The sequence below is a fragment of the Schistocerca gregaria genome, chromosome 4, assembly GCF_023897955.1.
Source record: "Schistocerca gregaria isolate iqSchGreg1 chromosome 4, iqSchGreg1.2, whole genome shotgun sequence".
Classification (NCBI taxonomy): Eukaryota; Metazoa; Arthropoda; class Insecta; order Orthoptera; family Acrididae; genus Schistocerca; species Schistocerca gregaria.
In genome coordinates this window covers 107,146,497-107,167,171 of record NC_064923.1, presented here as the reverse complement: position 1 = coordinate 107,167,171, position 20,675 = coordinate 107,146,497, and the positions used below count along the sequence as shown (strand labels likewise).

The 20,675-nt window shown below is 43.2% G+C and overlaps 1 protein-coding gene across 2 annotated transcripts in view; it reads right to left on the bottom strand.

Moving 5' to 3' along the window:
* Positions 1-20,675, bottom strand: part of LOC126267510 (RNA-binding protein Raly-like) — a 750,937-nt gene that overhangs the window by 236,048 nt on the left and 494,214 nt on the right. For both annotated transcript variants that reach the window (XM_049972810.1, XM_049972809.1), the window contains exon 4: positions 17,366-17,444. In XM_049972810.1, the coding sequence (XP_049828767.1) occupies positions 17,366-17,444 (79 nt within the window). The remainder of the gene's footprint in view (positions 1-17,365; positions 17,445-20,675) is intronic.

The following is a 20,675-nucleotide window of genomic DNA, read 5'->3' as shown; positions in this document are numbered from 1 at the left end:
AAAATCGTAACGCCAACAAATAATTAATGCAGCGTAATAAAATTTCTGGAATACATTTCACTAGGTAACATATTTAACTGTTAAACATTGCATGTGCACAGGTTAATGTAAGCGCGAGACAGGCCATTGCAAATGTGAAATGCTGATGCATTAATAACTGGTGTAACTGCTAGAGTGTTGAATTCAAGCATGCAAATGTGCATGCATTGTATTGTAAGGTTGACAGTTGTCACACTGTACGATGGAATTCCACAGCTGTTGCACTTGGTCAGTCTAGAAAGGGACGGTTAATGCTGTTTGTGGATGGCGCTGGAGTTTTCGTCCGAAGATGTCCCATTTGTGCTCGACTGGGGGCAGATCTGGTGATCGAGGAGACCAAGGCAACATGTCGATACTCTGTAGAGCACACTTGGTTAGAACAGCGGTACGCGGGCAAGCGTCATTCTGTTGGAAAACACCCCCTGGAATGGTGTTCATGAATCACCAGATTGACGTACAAATTTGCAGCCATGGTGCGCGGAACAACCACGAGAGCGCTCCTGCTGTCATACGAAATCGCACCATCGACCCTAACTCGAGGTGTAGGTCCAGTGTGTCTCGCATGCAGACAACTTGGTTGCAGGCCCTCAACTGGCTTCCACCTAACCAACAAACGGCCATCACCGGCAGCGAGGCAGAACCAGCTTCCGTCAGAAAACCCAACTGACCTCCACACTGCCTCCCAATGATCTCTCGGTTGACACCACCGAAGTCGCAAATTACGGTGGTTTGAGTTCAGTGGAATGCACGCTGCAGACGGTCTGGCTCGGAACTGTCTTTGAAGGAACGAATTTGTTACAGTTCGTTGTGTCACTGTGGTGCCAAATGCAGCTCAAATTGGTGCTGCAGATGCAGTACGATACGACAGACCACACGCCGACCACGAGGATCTTTCCTCTCCGTAGTGCCACGTGGCCTTCCGGGGACCCGGTCTCCTTGCAACGATACAGTCCCACGACTACCGCTGCCAGCAAATATGTACAGTGGCTACATTCCTGCAAACCCTTACTGCAATATCGCGAAAGTTAGATCCGGTTTTTCGTAGCCCTATTACACGACCTCGTTCAAAATCTGTGAGGTGTTGAGAAGGACATATTTGTGGCATTAAAGGCATTCTTGACTAATACCAATTCATCACGTTCAATCTCAAAGGTAACCAACGCTCATGACTGTTACAGCGTGTATTTAAAGCAAACCTGATTTGCATCCTCGTAGTCGCACTATTAACGCCGCTCTCATGCCACTGGTGCGAAATGTGAATAGACATGATCTTTAAGATGTAGAAACACGCCTGCCAAATTTCGCTGGCATCGCACATTGTCTTGGTGTTGCTATTTTTTGTCATCAGTGTATATAACAGTTTGTAACCTTTCCCAAAACCTTTCAGGACTTACACAGGTCCTAACGTACTAAGGTGGTGATATTTAGGCACCGCACCTTGTATAGATTTTAGAAAAATTTACAAGTAAGTAGCTAAAAATTTATTATCACAGTTCAAAATTTTTAGGTACGCAACTTAAAATGATAAACTCAACTTCCAAGTGATACAAAAGAGGAATTTACATGATGGACCTAGATTGGACTACTGGTAACGGCACTAATTTAAACTGACTCGCCCTTCACTTATATGCTGTCAGATGAAATATTTACACCAAATGCTGAGCTATACGACATTTATTATTTATTCGCCTACAAACGTTATAAAAAACTTGTTATGTTTACATGGCGGATAAAAATAAATACAGAAAATATAGCATAATAGAAGTCAAAATTTATATCCTCTTATCATGGGTCCACAAGAGTCGTTGCTATGGTAACAGCAAAGTGCGCTTACTATGCGTCACTGACTTCAGTATCAGATACTGTCCTGGCCAGCAGAAATGTGTGAGACGCACCATCTAGTTCAACTCAAATTCCAGTTGCAACAATGTTTGATACTGAAGTCACGGGAAACTCGTAACCCTACATACGCAATTATCTCGCAGACGGTTCATTTGCGGATCCACGCTTCTTGAAACGTCTATGCTTGCATTGTGCACACTTTCATCCTTGTCCGCTTTTGCTACTAACTGTGATACGTCATGTACAGAAATCCTAAAGCTGAGTCGCCCTAGCAACCCTTTTCAGCTTGGAGCCCCAAGCGGCCGCTTTCTGTCGCTTGGGCCTTAAGGTGGCCTGAATTTAGAAGCGCATACTATTTCAGGAGAACACGAGGTCGTCTTTTAGGGATTAACAGACACACGTCCCACCATGAGAAACTGCACGAAATCGCCAGTGCGAGTATTAGCAATCAAAAAGTGATGCGTAACTTGGTAATTCTATTGCGAAATTCTACTGAAGGATGTTCAGGTGCTTACTTGTGGCGTACACGTGAAATGAACGCATTAACATATACAAAGTAACAAAGGACTCTAACAAGCCAGGGCGAACTAAAGAAAATCAATTAGTACGACAAACGCGTTCGAACCTAAAGCACGTGTCAGACAATAGGCGAATATGAAGCAAAATTCGACTGTACAGCAAGACACGTTCTTGCGTGTGCGCAGTGAATCCGTGCAACTCGTCGCCAATCTGCTGGAGTATGAAGTGGAACGCCCTACTTAAAGATGAAACCAAAGTGATTGTTTTTACCACTGTTTAAACATGAAGGTTGGTTCTCAAAGGTTAAAACAAAGTTCGTAATACTCGTGGTACGAAAACGAAACCTACACTTTCATTTGGATAATGGGTGTCGTGTAAGGATGTAAGGAGTTTCTGGCTTGTGTTCATCGATACAAATTTGGGCTCACGTTACTTACAGTCTAAACCTTAGTTTTCAGCTATAATGTTGGTTTCCACACGGTACATCATTCGCGGATATGACCTCCCTACAGTGGGTGACGTTGTAACACATACACAAGCTTCCATGGTCGTGCGAAGATGTTACGTCATGCATGCCGGTGTTTCGTTCTGTAGAGGGATGTAATATGCCTATTTCAAAAATGGTTCATATGGCTCTGAGCACTATGGGACTTGAACTTCTGAGGTCATCAGTCCCCTAGAACTTAGAAATACCTAAACCTAACTAACCTAAGGACATCACACACATCTATGCCCTAGGCAGGATTCGAACCTGCGACCATAGCGGTCGCGCGTTTCCAGACTACAACGCCCAGAACCGCTGGGCCATCCCGGCCGGCTATACCTATTTCAGTTTCAACAGAGAAGAGAAGACTTCGAAGAAAGACATGGAAGAGGAGTAGAAATAGCGTTTCCTTATCGGTAAAAACATGAGAGGAAGATACAATTTTGGATTAAGCTTACGCAATATTCTCATTTAACTCTTTCTCAGATTCATTAGGCACTAATTTCAATTATGTTCGGAAGGAACGGGGGTTCGAACCCTATTCGGTCATTCTGAGATATTGCCTCCGTGATGTTCTAAATAACTGACGACTTCTTTTCTACTTCTTCTCTCTATCTAATGATCTCATCTCAGTATTACGTTAAACGTCAAATTAGCATTTTCTTATTTTCCGCACATCAGGTGATACCGACTTCCTGCGACCGTATGAAGTTGGAGTCCGTTAAGTGCCTTAAAGGATATTCCTCCAGTGGATCCCATATAATCCTTCACATTTCTAGCTGACATAGTAAACACACAGGAACACATGCGACAATCAGTGGTAACAGGATGTTCCTAACCCAAAATCTGCATCGCTTGTGACATATTCTGCCACACCAGAGAATTTGTTTCTCCCAGTAAATGTAATTCTTCGTGTCTGAAGACCAGCCTTACTATCTCCCTACCAGCGACAAGAGCAGCAGTATCTGGATACCAGCAGCATGCCCGTGGCGATATTTGTGCGGAAGCACACTGGAAACAAGTTATGAACCGAATATGGTGTCCGTCGATGTATATGGCGCCATGGTGATCAACAGGATGGCGCCAAGAACTACTCATAAGTATGCATAGAAAACGGAGATTCCGGTTCGACCCACTGTGGGTATCCATCTCTGCGCATATTATCGCTTTTCTGTCTTGTGTTAGGTTCAAAAATGGCTCTGAGCACTATGGGACTTAACATCTGACGTCATCAGTTCCCTAGCCAAAGTGACACCACCTCCTGACAGACGGCAAGACAGAGATCATTGTAGGGAATACTGGGCTGAGGTAGGACGTTCAAATGGTTCAGATGGCTCTGAGCACTATGCGACTTAACTTCTGAGGTCATTAGTCGCCTAGAACTTAGAACTACTTAAACCTAACTAACCTAAGGACATCACACACATCCATGCACGAGTCAGGGTTCGAACCTGCGACCGTAGCGGTCCTTGTGTTAGGTATGGATGCTATCCGTAGAAGTTGGAACGTTTTGCTTTATCTATGGCATTTTCCAGTTACTCAGTCTTAAAGAGGATACTCCGCCTTCTGTCATATATTATCGTTTCTTCCTGTTCCGTCTGCGTATGATCACAAACTTCCGAATACATTCTTCAGGAGAAAGAGGTCAAGAAACGGAAATATTAGGCCATGTTGCACTATCTGTTAGCATCTACACTCCATCTAAGAGGAAACTGTTTCCGGAGCATAATGCTGTAAAAATTTGTAGATACACAACTGTAGCTCACAAACGCCGATTTGCTATGAAATATGTTTCGCGCGACATTGGCATGTTTTTGAAGACTTTAATAATATGATCTTACATAGATATACACTAATGTTAAGAGGAAGATTGTTTTAACAAAAATACTACCGACAATATTTTGAAAAAAGCACTAATATACTGACACAAATTATGTTTTGTGGGGAACGCGTAAACGTTTGCAATTAGTGGAAGATAACGACGGAACTATACATGGTGGTATATATCCTTAGAGAATATAAGATACACTGAATTTAACTGACGAAAGGACAAGATGTAATAGAGCAAGGATTGAAGCAGGCGAAAGGGATTACACTTGTCTAAAAATGAGACTTACACAAAGTGCAAAATGGCTAAGCAGAAATGACTAGTTGGCTAATGTAAGGCGGCAGAAGAATGCATAACAAGCGGAGAGACAGATGCCGCCTCTAGGAAAATTACAGCGGACTTTTGAGAAAAGAAGAAGCTGTATGAATGTCAAGAGTTCAGATGGCAAATAAGTACCAAGCAAAGACGTGAGAGCGGAAAGGCGGAAGGAATATATAGATGTCCTATATAAGGAAATTATATGAAATATTATACATAGAGAAGAAGCAGGAGCATATGAGACTGGAGATATGATTTTGAAAGAACAATTTGCCACAGAACTGAAAGAGTACAGTAGAATGAAGACCCCTCGTACAGACAACGATCACTCAGATTTATTGATATCTTTGGGAGAGCCAGCCATGACAATAACATTCCACACGATGTGCAAGATACACGATACAGATGAAATTCCCTCAGGCTTCAGGAAGAATGTAATAACTGCAACTGCGAAGAAGGCACGTGGTGACACGTGTGCACGCTGCCGAGATATCTGTTTAATGAGTCGGTTTCAGAACACACGAATTATATACAAAAGAATGGAAAAACGGATAGAAACCAACGATAAATTTAAGAACTAGCAAGGCAATACTGATCCTAAGACTTCCCTTAGAAGAAAGGTTTAAGAAAGGCAAGTGTATGTCTACAGCATCTTTACACTTAAGAGAAAGGTTTTGACAATTTGACTCTACTACAATCTTTGACATTCAGGAGGTAACAGGGGTAAAACATCGGGTGAGGAAAGTTTTTAAAAACTTGTACATAAACCAGACAGCAGTTATAAGAGAGAAAGGGCATTAGAGGGAAGCAACAGTCGATCAAAGGATGAGGCACAGTTTGAGCCCATCCCAGATGTTACAATCTGTACAATGAGCAAGCTGTGAAGAGAAGCAAGGGCAAATTACGAAAGCGACTAAAGGTCCGGGAGATGAATGTACAACATTGAGGCTCTATTAGAGACTGAAAAGTACTTGGAAAAGCAATTGAACGGAATGGACAGGGTCTTGAAAAGGTATTAAAGGTATTACAAGAAAAACATCGACAAAAGCAAAAGAAGTATAACGACATGTACTCTAAGTAAATCAGGCGATGCTGAGCAAGCTACATTAGGCAATGAGATCCAAAGTAGTAAATGAGTTTTGTTACTTGAGCAGCAAAATAATGGATCATGACCGAAGTGGAGAGAATACAAAATGCAGAGTGGCAATAGCACGGAAAGAAATTCTGAAAGAGGAATTGGTTAACATCCAATCGATATACACTACACTGACGAGCCAAAGAAACTGGTACACCTCCCCAATATCGTGTACAGCACGCAGAAGTGCCGCAACACGACGTGCCATGGACTCGAGTAATGTCTGAAGTGTTGCTGGAGGGAACGGACGCCATGAATCCTGCAGGGCTGTCCATAAATACGTAAGAGTACGAGGGGGCGTAGATCTCTTCTGAATAGCACATTGCAAGACATCCCAGACATACTCAATAAATTCATGTCTGGTGGCCAGTGGAAGTGTTTAAACTTAGGAAAGTATTCCTGGAGCCACTCCGTAGCGTTTCTGGAACTGTGAGGTGTCGCACTGTCCTGCTGCTGGAATTGTCCACTTTTGTCGGAATGCACATCGGTAATGAGTGGATGCAGGCGATCAGACAGGATGCTTGCGTGCGTTTCACCTGTCAGAGTCGTATCTAGATGTATTAAGGGGGACCATATCACTCCAACTACATACGCCCATAACATTACAGAGCCTCCACCAGCTTGAACAGGCCCCTTTCTGACGCGCAGAGTCCATTGATTCATGAGGTTGTCTCCATACCCGTAAACGTCCATCCGGCCAATATAATTTGAAACTACACTCGTCCGACCAGGCAACATGTTTCCAGTCATCAACAGTCCAATGTCGGTGTTGACGGGTTGACGCGATTCTTAAAGCTTTGTGTCTTGTAGTCATCAAGGGTACGCGAGTGGGCCTGCGGTTACGAAAACACTTATAGATTATATAGTAGTATGCACATGGTGTCTGTTCTTTCGGACATATATATCAACGGGGACAGGTGAAAATGTGTGCCCCGTCCGACATGTCCGAAAGAACATACACCATATCCATATAAGTATATAGTTCTGGCAATACACGCAATGACCTTCCTCTTCTGTGCGTATGCACACATATTACCCGAACTATTACGGGAATTGGTAAGAATGTCTTCCACGAGTAATGAGTGTATTGGCTAGGGACACTATGAATGTAATGTGCGGACATATAATGTGAGAATGTGGGTCTCGCGGAAGGCGTGGGCGAAATAGTCCCTGCAGTCGCACAACCCTCTGTGTCCCCGGCGGCTCAGATGGATACAGCGTCTGCCATGTAAGCAGGAGATCCCGGTTTCGACTACTTGTCGGGGCACACATTTTCACCTGTCCCCGTTGATATATATCAACGCCCGTCAGCAGCTGAAGGTATTAATATACAATTCTAATTTCATATAGATTATGCTTCGTTGAATGTTTCCCACGCTGACACTTGTTGATGGCCGAGCACTGAAATTTGCGGATGGGTTGCACTTCTGTCTCGTTGAACGATTCTCTTCAGTCGTCGTCGTTTTACCGGATTCCTGAGATTCACGGTACACTCGTGAAATAATACTAAAATGTAGACTTTCACGGCCGGAAGTATCATGTCCATTATAATTATCCGGGCTGTTATGCCATGGTCGGTTGATGAATTTTGTCTCAATTCCCAACGTTTCGTCTCCGACTAAGTCGCGAGCCAGTGGGTGTGTCGGACCTTCCATCGGCTTACGGACCCCCTTGAAGAGGTCGGAGACGAAACGTTGGGAATTGAGACAAAATTCATCAACCGACCACGGCATAACAGCCCGGATAATTATAATGGACTCGTGAAATGGCCGTTCAGGAAAATCCCCCCTTCATCGCTACCTCGGAGATTTCGTACAATCACTCGTGCGCAGACTGTAACTCCACATTCAAACTCAAATCTTAAAAACCTGCCATTGTAGCAGCAGTAACCGATCTAACAACTGCGCCAGACACTCGCTGTCTTATATAGACGTTGCCGATCGCAGTGCCTTTTTCTCTCTGTTTACGCATCTCTGTATTTGAATACCTACACCAGTTACTTTGGCGCTTCAGTGTATAACAAGTGATGTGTTTATCTATGTATGTTCCACATCTCCTCCTAAACCAATGGACCGATTTCAATTAACCTTGTCACATGTATTCCTTACTGCCAGAGAACATCGCTGTGGGGGTAACAACTACCTATCGTAGTGCAGGAAATCTGACGTCATAAGGAATGATGTGCGAGAAAAACTGCAACGTCATGCATGACTTTTAAATTTATTACTTCTGTGCTTCTATCTACAGGGTGTTTCAAAAATGACCGGTATATCCGAAACGGCAATAAAAACTAAACCAGCAGCGATAGAAATACACCGTTTGTTGCAATATGCTTGGGACAACAGTACATTTTCAGGCAGACAAACTTTCGAAATTACAGTATTTACAATTGTCAACAACAGATGGCGCTGCGGTCTGGGAAACTCTATAGTACGATATTTTCCACATATCCACCATGCGTAGCAATAATATGGCGTAGTCTCTGAATGAAATTACCCGAAACCTTTGACAACGTGTCTGGCGGAATGGCTTCACACGCAGATGAGATGTACTGCTTCAGCTGTTCAATTGTTTCTGGATTCTGGCGGTACACCTGATCTTTCAAGTGTCCCCACAGGAAGAAGTCACAGGGGTTCATGTCTGGCGAATAGGGACGCCAATCCACGCCGCCTCCTGTATGTTTCGGATAGCCCAAAGCAATCACACGATCATCGAAATATTCATTCAGGAAATTAAAGATGTCGGCCGTGCGATGTGGCCGGGCACCATCTTGCATAAACCACGAGGTGTTCGCAGTGTCGTCTAAGGCAGTTTGTACCGCCACAAATTCACGAAGAATGTCCAGATAGCGTGATGCAGTAATCGTTTCGGATCTGAAAAATGGGCCAATGATTCCTTTGGAAGAAATGGCGGCCCAGACCAGTACTTTTTGAGGGTGCAGGGACGATGGGACTGCAACATGGGGCTTTTCGGTTCCCCATATTCGCCAGTTCTGTTTATTGACGAAGCCGTCCAGGTAAAAATAAGCTTCGTCAGTAAACCAAATGCTGCCCACATGCATATCGCCGTTATCAATCCTGTGCACTATATCGTTAGCGAATGTCTCTCGTGCAGCAATGGTAGCGGCGCTGAGGGGTTGCCGCGTTTGAATTTTGTATGGATAGAGGTGTAAACTCTGGCGCATGAGACGATACGTGGACGTTGGCGTCATTTAGACCGCAGCTGCAACACGGCGAACGGAAACCCGAGGCCGCTGTTGGATCACCTGCTGCACTAGCTGCGCGTTGCCCTCTGTGGTTGCCGTACGCGGTCACCCTACCTTTCCAGCACGTTCATCCGTCACGTTCCCAGTCCGTTGAAATTTTTCAAACAGATCCTTTATTGTGTCGCTTTTCGGTCCTTTGGTTACATTAAACCTCCGTTGAAAACTTCGTCTTGTTGAACAACACTGTGTTCTAGGCGGTGGAATTCCAACACCAGAAAAATCCTCTGTTCTAAGGAATAAACCATGTTGTCCACAGCACACTTGCACGTTGTGAACAGCACACGCTTACAGCAGAAAGACGACGTACAGAATGGCGCACCCACAAACTGCGTTGTCTTCTCTATCTTTCACATCACTTGCAGCGCCATCTGTTGTTGAAAATTGTAACTACTGTAACTTCGAAAGTTTGTCCGCCTGAAAATATACTGTTGTCCCAAGCATATTGCAACAAACGGTGTATTTCTATCGCTGCTGGTTTAGTTTTTATTGCCGTTTCAAATATGCCGCTCATTTTTGAAACACCCTGTATATTCGTAATGTTTAGGAGGCAGTATCCACGTACGGCGCTAAATGCACCTCATAAGTTATATCATGGTACCTCAAATACATCAGGAGATACGACATCACAAACACTCCTCTGCGTGAAAAAATGACGCATCATGCATGAAGCTTTATTAAAGTTATTCGTTACCACTAAGACGCACCTATAGAGGAGTCAACTTCAGGAAATGCCTGACGCCTCGCCGCGCTTTTGACAGCTTTTAACTACAAAGCGTAAAATACTGTGGACGAAAAGAATCCCCGTTTGAAAACCTAGGAAGAGGCTTTGCCATAGAGACGTTTAAAAACTCACGTTGTAGAAAATCATAGAAGCCTCGCCCAGTGTACATGAACTGTCTGGGATCAACTCACAACGAGCTTACTGCTTAATTTCAAAGGTATTTTCATGACTATATGGAAATGAACTTCTTTTTTCGATTTTACATTACAAACACGGTACTTTTTTTGTTTTCGTTTCTAATAGCAAACTGCCAAAATTAATACCCAAGCAGTGCCGCGTTTGTCGGCTAGTCTAATATAAATTTAATGTTAGTAAGTCCTTTCTGAAGGTATTTATCAACACTGCAGCCTTGTATGGAATTGAAACGTGAACGATAAGCAGTTTAGACAAGGAATCAGATGCTTTTGAAATGTGGCGCTATAGATAAATCGGTAAGATAAGACGGGTAGTTTGAATAACAAATGAGGAGGTACTGAATGGAAGTGGGGTCCACTGGAATCCAATTGTGGATTCGTATTACTTAAGTAATAAAGTGTTCAGTGATGGTAGCCACTGGCCTATAACTCAATTAGTTAAAAAGTCTGGGAATGAAGTATTCGTTTTATATCCTGGAAATAATTCTTCCCGGCCGAATGAAACCACCCAACGGCACGCCTGAGTATTGGGCCATCGAAAGCTGGGAGGGGGGGGGGGGGGTAGTAGTTTTCATGTTCACTAATCGCAGAATTCAGAGAAGTCACAAGCTTGTGAAAATCTATTTAAGTCTGGAGCCGTTAGTTTCAAATTCAAGATGCAGAAGACTACCTGTGTTCGGCCGAACTGCCGCCACCACAGCGTCACCAACCTGAGCACTGCCTTCCGCAGTAGGGACTGTTTACATTCCCACTTTCAGTCAAGTGCGCTACTGTTTGGCCACGATGATTCGACGGTTTCACTAGTGCTGCTAGAAGCGGAGAAAATCGGCGCTACCTCAAAGACATTCATTTGTCTCGGAGCAACGCCAACGTTAATCTGCCCCTAGACGGAAGTATTATTGTGCACACTGAAGGCTTGTGTGCACTAGCAAGTAATTTCTAAAAGCACTTGCTGAGGAGTTTATCTTAGCACAAAAACTTACTCACGTCCAAGTCTTCAAGTCGATGGGGCAAGTTAATTTCAGGGACTTATTGCAGAAGCACCGTTGTTGCATTATTGTTAGTGAACAAAAATCGTGATAAAACACAAAAATAATGATACAGAAAAAAATAAAACGTTAGGTAGAAGAAATGGATTCCGAGGAGCAGTATTGGTGTTAGTAAGACACACTACTGAATGAACTAAAATAAGAGGACCTGACATAGATTTAGACTTTCTAAGATAGATTTGAAACTTTCTTAGGATGTAGTATAGAAGTATTCAACACATCTGGTCTACTGTACAATCAAATATTCGATAAAAGTGTACAGAAATGAGGCATGCTACTTCACTAGGAGCCTGCCTTTTCATTGCTATTCGATTTTTGGACATTCATCACTTCTTGTTTTTATAATACAGGGTGGCATAAAACTAGTAATTTATTAACGAAAGTGAATGTATTCAGTATGCCATTATTCAGTATGTCTTTACAATCAAAATGTCCAAAAGTGTCTCTTTACTTTTTAAAGATGACAACGGAAAGATGTGCTCCCAATCGGCGTTCACACTCTAACAACCTGTTATGAAAACTGGAATGCGCGGTGTAGCAACTCTTGGGGAATGGCAGTGATTTCGTTTTCAATGTTCTCCTTCAGTTCGTGGATTGTTGCAGGACGTGTACGGTACACTTTGCCTTTAAAGATATCCCCACAGGAAGAAGTCGCACACACTAAGTTCAGGAGATCTCGCAGGCCATGCTATGTCACCGTTACGTGAAATAATGCGTCTTCCAAACAATTGACGAACTGCTGCCAACGATTGTCGAGTAGTGTGTGACGTGGCTCCGTCCTGCTGAAACCACATGTTTTCGACGTTAAGATTAAGCTCGTACAGTCTCGGTGTAAAGAATGTTTGAAGCATTTCAACATATCGAGGGGATGTTACTGTCACTGCACTACCATCCTCACGTTCAAAAAAATAAGGGCCGGTAACACCACGACTTGATACAGCACACTATATTGTGACCTTGGCGCTATGTATTGGTCGCTGGCGAAACTCACAAGGATTGCCCTGTGCCCAATAACGAAAACTCTGTTTGATTACGAATCCGTTCAGGTGGAAATGGGCCTCGTCTGATATCCATAAGTTACCAAGGAAATTCGCACCCTCGTTTATTTTAGCCAATATCTGGCTACTAAATTCCATACGTGTCGCTGGGTCTCGTTCATGTTAAGTGTTGCACAATATGCAACTTATAGGGATGGAAGTCTGACTCGTGCAGTATTCTTTGTAAGCTTCGTCGCTTAATCCCTAGCGAAGATGCATGCTATCGAACGGAGCGGCGAGGACTTCTCTCTATTGCAGCTCTAGCAGCTGCAATGTTCTCTGGGGTACGTACCGTTGGAATACCACCTGGAGGTTTTTTTTTTTTCAAGGCACATCCTGTTTCTTCAAAATTACGCACCCACGTTGTAATCGCATGCGCAGATGGGACACGTCCATGACGTCCAAGCTGGTAATGCTGTCGAAATGTTCTCTGCGCGGCAGTCGCACTATCACCATTTTTGTAAAATGCTCTCACAGCTACTGCACGTTCCGCACCAGTCCAATTCTCCACGACTACTAAATGGCAACGCGTTCACATCAATTGTGCAAAGTTTCGAACATCTGCCGGCGCTACAGTGCTGCCAACTGTAACGTTCAAAATTTTCCGTTCCCCTGCGCCACCCTGTATAAGCACTCCGTCTTCAGGCCACGAGTGGCATATCGGGACCATCCGACCGCCGTGTCATCCTCCGAGGAGGACGCGGATAGGAGGGGCATGGGGTCAGCACACCGCTCTCCCGGTTGTTATGATGGTATTCTTGATCGAAGACGCTACTGTTCGGTCGAGTAGCTCCTCAATTGCCATCACGAGGCTGAGTGCATCCCGAAGAATGGCAACAGCGCATGGCGGCCTCGATGATCACCCATCCAAGTGCCGACCACGCCCGACAGCGCTTAAGTCGGTGATGTCACGGGAACCGGTGTATCCACTGCGGCAAGGCCGTTTCTTTTTTTTTTTTTAACAAATGTTATGTATTTATGTTTACGGTAACATTAAAAAAAATCCGCTAACATCAGAAGACGTTTGGCGTGTCTATTGTGTTTCTACTTTTCCTTCTGGTGGAACAAATTGAATGGTAAATCCATTTCGCGCTTCCTTGGCTGGTAGTGCCAATTATGTGTGTTTATGGCTTCCAATGGTATATTCGTTTCGGTCTGTATGTCTCTGCGCCGTTCTCCTTTTTGCCACTAGCATTTTCGCACCGGTACTCGTCATGCACTTCTGTTAGTTTCACAAAAACTCCCAGAAACTGGCAGATCCATTAAGTACTTGCAGCAAGATGCAAGAAACTAGAAAGAAATGTTATTCGCTGCAATGATTTGGAACTCCTGGTAGATTAAAGCTGTGAGCCGGATCCAGAGTCGGACCTGGGAACCCCATCTGGAAAGAACTTCTTGAAGTTGACGAAACTTATGGACGTCGGCATGCTGTAGGTTGGGGAGGGGGGAGGTTCACTTTAAAGAATTTGCTAAAATAACTACAATAGTACTGCACCACGATTTACTGCTGTGTGATGCGCTGCTGTCGTGTTGTGTTTTGTTCGCGTGTCTTTACGTTATAAAATGGGTCAGTAGGCCGTCTCTGGAGCGTCACGGCGGTCTTCAGGTTCACTGCTGATTCCTAAGAGGAAAGGAAACATGTAATTCGCAGCGATGAAAGTAAAATCATAGAAAATATATAAAAGTACTTCGACGCAGAAAAGGAGAAGAAGGACCTAGTACATTCACTTACGCAGTCTCAGTTACGAGCTGCTATGTAAGTACGCAGGAAAGTACGTTTCCAGTTTTACACGGCTGAGGAGGTTTTCCAAATATAGTCTAGTACCGCTGGAAAGAAACGGCAAGTACTGGTTATATTGTTATACTTCCAAATTTCCATTATTTACCCCTGTTTGTCAGTAATTCGAAATGAGTGCTTATTAGGTCGCAATTACTTACAGGTGCATTTTTCATTTTCCAGTAATATGTATTATATTATTCCTAAACCTAGCAAAATAGCCTACGTGAAGGATTACTGTAGGCGCACCGTAGTTGGCGTATCGCGTAGTTGTGTGGGAATGAATGTGCAGCCGCCTCCTATTCCTCCACTCCCACCATTCCCGTGCGAAGCGCCAAACTGCAGTGCGCGTGTAGTTCTGTTAAAGCTTTACTTTTGTCATACTTTCAGTGAAGTCCAACTAGCTGATAAATATACTTTCTCCAACTCAGGAAGAGACCCGGCGATGTCATGTACGGAACAAGCGACTTCATTGGTCATTATATTCGAAACACTCTTAAGGGGTTCTATAACGTCAGTGTCCCCCTCGCGGAAGCTTTTGCCAGTCTTGCGACTAGATGGAGATGTGGACTCATATCCCTCGAAGATGTATTGAAATCGATGGGTTTTGTTTGACGTTGACTGCATAACGAACTAACTACATTGGTGGAATGTCCTGACATTCTCTCTTCGTTCCATTTTCCAGGTACAGATGAAAAACATCAGGCAAGTTGCCAGTGAGGTGTTCTACTTCGACGAGTTGTGGATAGATAACAACGTGACGTTCGGAAAATGCTGACAAGCAGAAGATATTACTGAATGAGCTAGCAAACAAAGAGACTGACTGTTCCTAGCGTGGGATCCAAGAACAGATTAGTCAACAAAGCGCATCTCCAGTTCCGGGCGAAGGCCGAACATCCGCTAATTTTGAAAAACGGACTGCAGATATAGCATATAATATTCTGTGACTCTAATGTATAATGCGCCATACCACAGCAGGCAGATCGACAGAACGGCAGGCAAATTTCACTGCAGTTCTTGGTTGGCTTCACTACATGATTAGTAGTAGTGCAGGAGTAACCGCCATTTTATTTCACATGTCGGCTTCCACCAATCTGGAAGCGACCGTGTGCAGATTAGATCACCTTCACTCTGGATGTATTTGCCTTACAACTATCGTGGCATTTACAGCCGTGATTAAGATGCAAATGCGCTATTTGCACCGGGAGCAACCGGCATTACGATTTTGTCGATGTCAATACGGCATACTAGGTCTCGCTGCCCCTGTCTCTGGGTTCGCAGGACTGTAGTTTTACCCCATCCTCTTCACTTAGTCAGTTATCCAGTAAAAAGAATCCTCTGCTGTAGATAATGAAGGCTGATGTCTCCACAGTACAGGGAACAGAACATTAGGAGTTGATATTTTATGTATCTGCTGAGTGCAGAGAGGCAGTATATATCATTTCCATCCCATATACCTACAGTCCCAAACCAAATGTCAAGGTTCAACAAAATGTTTAGTAGGCTTTCTGCAGTAATGAAACAGACGGCAATAAGCCTTAAAATATAAACCGACTTCTGAAATATACCTTTTATTCTATATAGAAGTTCAGTGGGGTAGTTTAGAGACATTTGTTAAAATCTATTACCCACATGCTTTTTATTCCTGAGTCCCTTGTTCATAATGACGATTCTTAATCTGCATTTGCGACTGTTTCCGAGACGACGTACCTCTGGATCAGATGGGCCCATGACGTCTGAGAAAATAAATTTCAAATACAATAATTATTTTCTTGTCGATGCACATCAAGGAAGTGCTTATTTTTCCTAATAACTAGGGCACACTGAAAAGCGATGCCTTCAAATTTTTTAAATTTTGTTCTCAATATCGCTTGGGGTATTACATGTCAAGCTTCGCTGACGCAAGTTGCAACCCTCTGTCACTAAAACTGTAGCGTGTATCATAGTTAACTATGTCTGTGCGTCAGAAACAGCGTGCTGTAATCGATCTTCTATCCGCAGCGGCAATAAACAAGACACGAATTCTGACAGTTCGCCCTCAAATGAAGCATCCTATACATCATCATGAGATAGACCTCACACGAGAGCTACATCTGCAAAAATCCGACGCCGTGGGTTCATTGTCATCAGTCATCCACCATACGATTTTCATATGTTTCCAAAACTTAAAGGGTAACTGCGAGGGGTTCACTTACATTGATAGTGATTAAGAGGTGCAAGTGAAGGTGAAGTTCTTACTCCGTCAACAAAGTCAGGTATGTATCTACAGTGATGTTATCAGCCATCTGGCCTCTCATTGGGAGACATGCGTTCGACGCCAAGATGACTATGTTAAGAAATAAATATTCTGATATGAAGAATAAAGATGTAGAATGTTAATTAATTTTGTTTAATTTAAAAAGCTATAAGGGTTTCCATATACAAAATTTGAGAGGCCTATGTTTTCACCATGCCTTCTTATTACCATGATCTACCAAGCGCCAAAGAAGAATACAACTGACGTTCTATACCTTTATTCTTATTTCGATTGTAAAAGTTGGTCCTGTAATGAACTTGAGGTTAACATCACCGAATCAACTCGTGTCCGTACTTGTCAGTAGAGGCTAATGTGTAGCAGACCTATTAAAGTGACATAAACTGCGTCAGAGTATGTCAGAAACTGGAAGCTCATTGAACCTGAGTCTCACTGCAAACTTTCGTTTACGTAGTTTCTAAACAAGACACGTCACGCATTCCTTGCATTAAATTTTTCATTAAAATGTCGGTCCCTTCTGATTATATTTCTTCTACAGACACGAGTGAGTGGAATTACCTAAACTACACATTTTTCTCAAAAAGAAAGAATCGAAACTTTTAGGTTGACAGACGATACGTGTACACTAGAAATTCAAATGTTATTGTTCGCACAGAACCCAAACTTCACGAAACCAGTAACTTTCTTTCCGAAAATTTTTCTTTCCACGAGTAACAACTAAGAAGAAACTACAGTCTTTGATTAGTGTTAGTGCTACTAACAAGTTAAATGGCCAACTTCATGCGTGAAGAATTTCACATCGTCAAAAATCTAACTTCATGTAATGAAACATCCGAACATATTTCTATCTATTTAAAAAATTACAAGTAAATTAGTTTACTTATATTTTGTAAAAAAACTCACCAGTCATTTCCAGTTTTTGCCATATTTTGCCTTTTCCTACCAGTCTGATGGGCTTTAGGCTCTGCAACCATGTTTACATCTGTAAAAAACACTGACAGTTACATGTCAGCCAAAAAATCTGCATTTTAAGGTGGACTCAAATACAAAACCAGCTTCTTCAAAATACAAAATAAAAACTGCACATTCCACTGTTAAGTTTGGGAAAAAACACTTTGTAAATTAACGGTTGTCTTCCTCTGCTGCAGCGGTAGCACCATGTAAAAATAAAATACAAAAATATTTCTTAAAAATTATGCACATGTTGTTAAAAACTACAGTTTTGTGTTAAATTAAGAGCTCAAAAGTCAAAAACGAAAATGTCTTCTGTACGTCTCCATTCAACGGAGCGAGTATAAGGTTGCCGAAAAATTCTGGAATTCGTCAAAAGTTCTAAAATCGATAGTTGTATCTCCGACGCAAGTGCGTGTTTCCCTGGTTTACAATCGAGTTAAGAAAAACGCCGGGCAATATTTCCGCGTCTCCTCAACAGGAGCGCTGAACGCAGCTTGCGTGGAGAGCCGCTTCGCACGGCTAACACGCGGCGCTTATCGCCAGCTAGATGGAAGTCAAACAGAGATTGTGATGCAGACGGGCCCGCTGCTATGCAAATGAAGAGATCTGCCGGTTCAAGGACAAGAAGCGAACTGCGGGCCGGGGCTTCTTGCGCTGCGTCAACACGCCCGCCGCCCGGCCTTCAGATTATCGGATTTGCGAAGACGTCGGCGAATTGTCTTAATTTGGGAACCAAATGACGGCTCCCCGCTGCGATCGTTACAATCGTGTGACATTAGTAGGTGCCTCGCCGGGTCTGCCCCTCTGTTGCTTTTACTCTGTCACGGCAGCAGCGCTATCTGCACCTACCTTCAGTCTGCGACGTAGCAACGACGAAGCTGAAAGCACAGGCAGATCACATAGAGTACGTCAAATCAACTGATACTGTAGCCATTGAAAACTCATATGCGCTAAGAAGGAAGTTCTGTGCTAACAATACTACTGCAGGAATATAACAGTGTAGGAGGCAAGGATAATTCATTCTTCCTTCTTTTCCCTAGCGTCCATCCCGTCAGGATTTGGTGAATTTTATTTTATTATTTAACTTTGTGGCCGGATGCCTTTTCAAGAACCACATACGTCAAGGTAACCATAAGGGGGGAAGTCCGTCAGTGAACCTATCAACTTTGTGCTCTATGTTACAGTATTTTAACAGTTTATATATCGTATTCTCTGAGGCGTAATTTAGAGGCTATTTGCCTACTAGGAGCTCTGGAAACCCCAACAACCACAGTGAGGCTGTCCAATGTACCAGTTCGTGGTCGTTAATTCGCTGCGCGCCCGCGATCCGGGTCTTGGCTCACCTCCCAGTACCGCAAGCTATCGCGTGTGCGTTACGTCGTGTTGTCTGTTTAGGACGCCCGACATCGTGGTCGTCATCAACGATGCATTACACAGTAAGACCAGCTATAACGAGCACTCTTTCAGCATTTTCTTATCTAGGGTGATGTCTCTACGGCTAGAAACACACAACACTGGCTGAAAAATCACTAAAATGCCAAAAACCGACAAAAGGTGCAAGTGCACCAAGATAAAGTGTGCTAGCTAATTCTTCGATAGGAACAAGAGTGTTTACAAAAATTTCACATTGTACTGCCTAATGCTTTCAGCTTCATATTAGCGTGAAGAAGGCTAAACAGAGAGTGAAAGTCTGTGGGACGAAGAGATCTACAATTATTTGATAGGGCTTGAACACTCAGGAAAAGCTACTGCGTCTTATGCAACAGCAAACTTTTAAAAGACAAATTATGACATGATAATATTTATTCTGTGAATAAACCACACTACTTCCATTATTGACATAGACTCTTTCAAAAAATTCGTACAAACGAAACGATACAACGTATCCACTTCAAACCTTAAAACCTTTTAATAGCAGGGGCTTTCTACTTATGACCGCAATCTCCTTGTTGCAAGCCTGCCGCTGCCAGACTGCTAGTATAGAAAGTGGCAAGTGTATCACAACAGAACGTCCCTTAGTTACTAAAATTGGCCAAGGGCAAATAGGACAAAGGGACAGAGAGTTCCGCACAAATTTAATTATATTTGCAGATGGTTCATCCCTCTCGGAAATCGACAATCTCTATGATTTTTGTCTGTTATCGATACCGATAGTGGCAAGTATGGGTCCTGCATATTCCGAGACTTTCGAGAATATTTAAAACTTCCAGTTAAATTTTTTGTGTAATTTCACCCCTGCTAAAGTAATTTTTCATTTACTTTATTAACTCTGGAGTGATATTAACATGCTGAGCTAATTAGCAACACCAGTTATTTAAACTTCCTTAAATTCGTTATCGGATTTTTTTTTTCTTTCTTTAGCTGTACTGAGAAATATTTCTTCTTGCCATATTTCACGATTTTAGGTCAATGGGAAGTACCCTATAGGTTTTGATGAGTGGGTTGGCGAGTGTCGAACTATGTGACAGGTATGGCCATACTTTTGACTGAATTCGCTATCCGTTCCTCAGAAAAAGGAGTCTTAACAGTGGGACGGACGGGCAACGAAGAGATCGTATAAGGGTCCCGTTATTACTGATTGAGACACGGAAGCTGATACTGCTCAACATGTATTTCGCGTACACTTTTACGGAGCCACCCAGCAGGGTCTTAATTTATGCCTGCCACAAAAGAATTGAACGGAAGGGCTGCATTTTCAAAGGCGGAGGTCCTGGTCGGACACTTATGTCGGAGCATAATGCTAACACAATTATAGCGAAGTTCACACAAATTACGAGAATTATGTCGAGAAGTTCAGATGCCACACATAATTCTTTAAAATTCTTTCGTAACCGCTTTCACATGAAACGGTATGTCTTGCAATTAGTCTAGGCACTCCCTCCAGGAGATTATGCTGAACGATGTGCCTCCTGCACCGAGATGTTGGTAAGGACGAGGCAAAACTTCACACCGAAGCGAAAGTTAACGGGCACAATGGTCGTTTTTGGGGGAAAAAAACCATTTCTCCATCGAACTTGAACGAGATTCGCCAAAGGTCCATGTGTTGTGTGCAGTGTTGAGTGAGATTTGCCGCTGCTGCTTTGTCAAGGAGAAAACTCTTACAGGTTTTGCTACGTCGACACGATTTCTTTGGGGCTTCTGTCCCACCTGCAAGAAACCTCCAACAGATTCATCTAGGAACAAGCTGGTGCACCTGGTCCCACCCGCTTGTCTGTACTGCAAGACACAAACACATGATAGCTCGACTGTGGAAATTCTG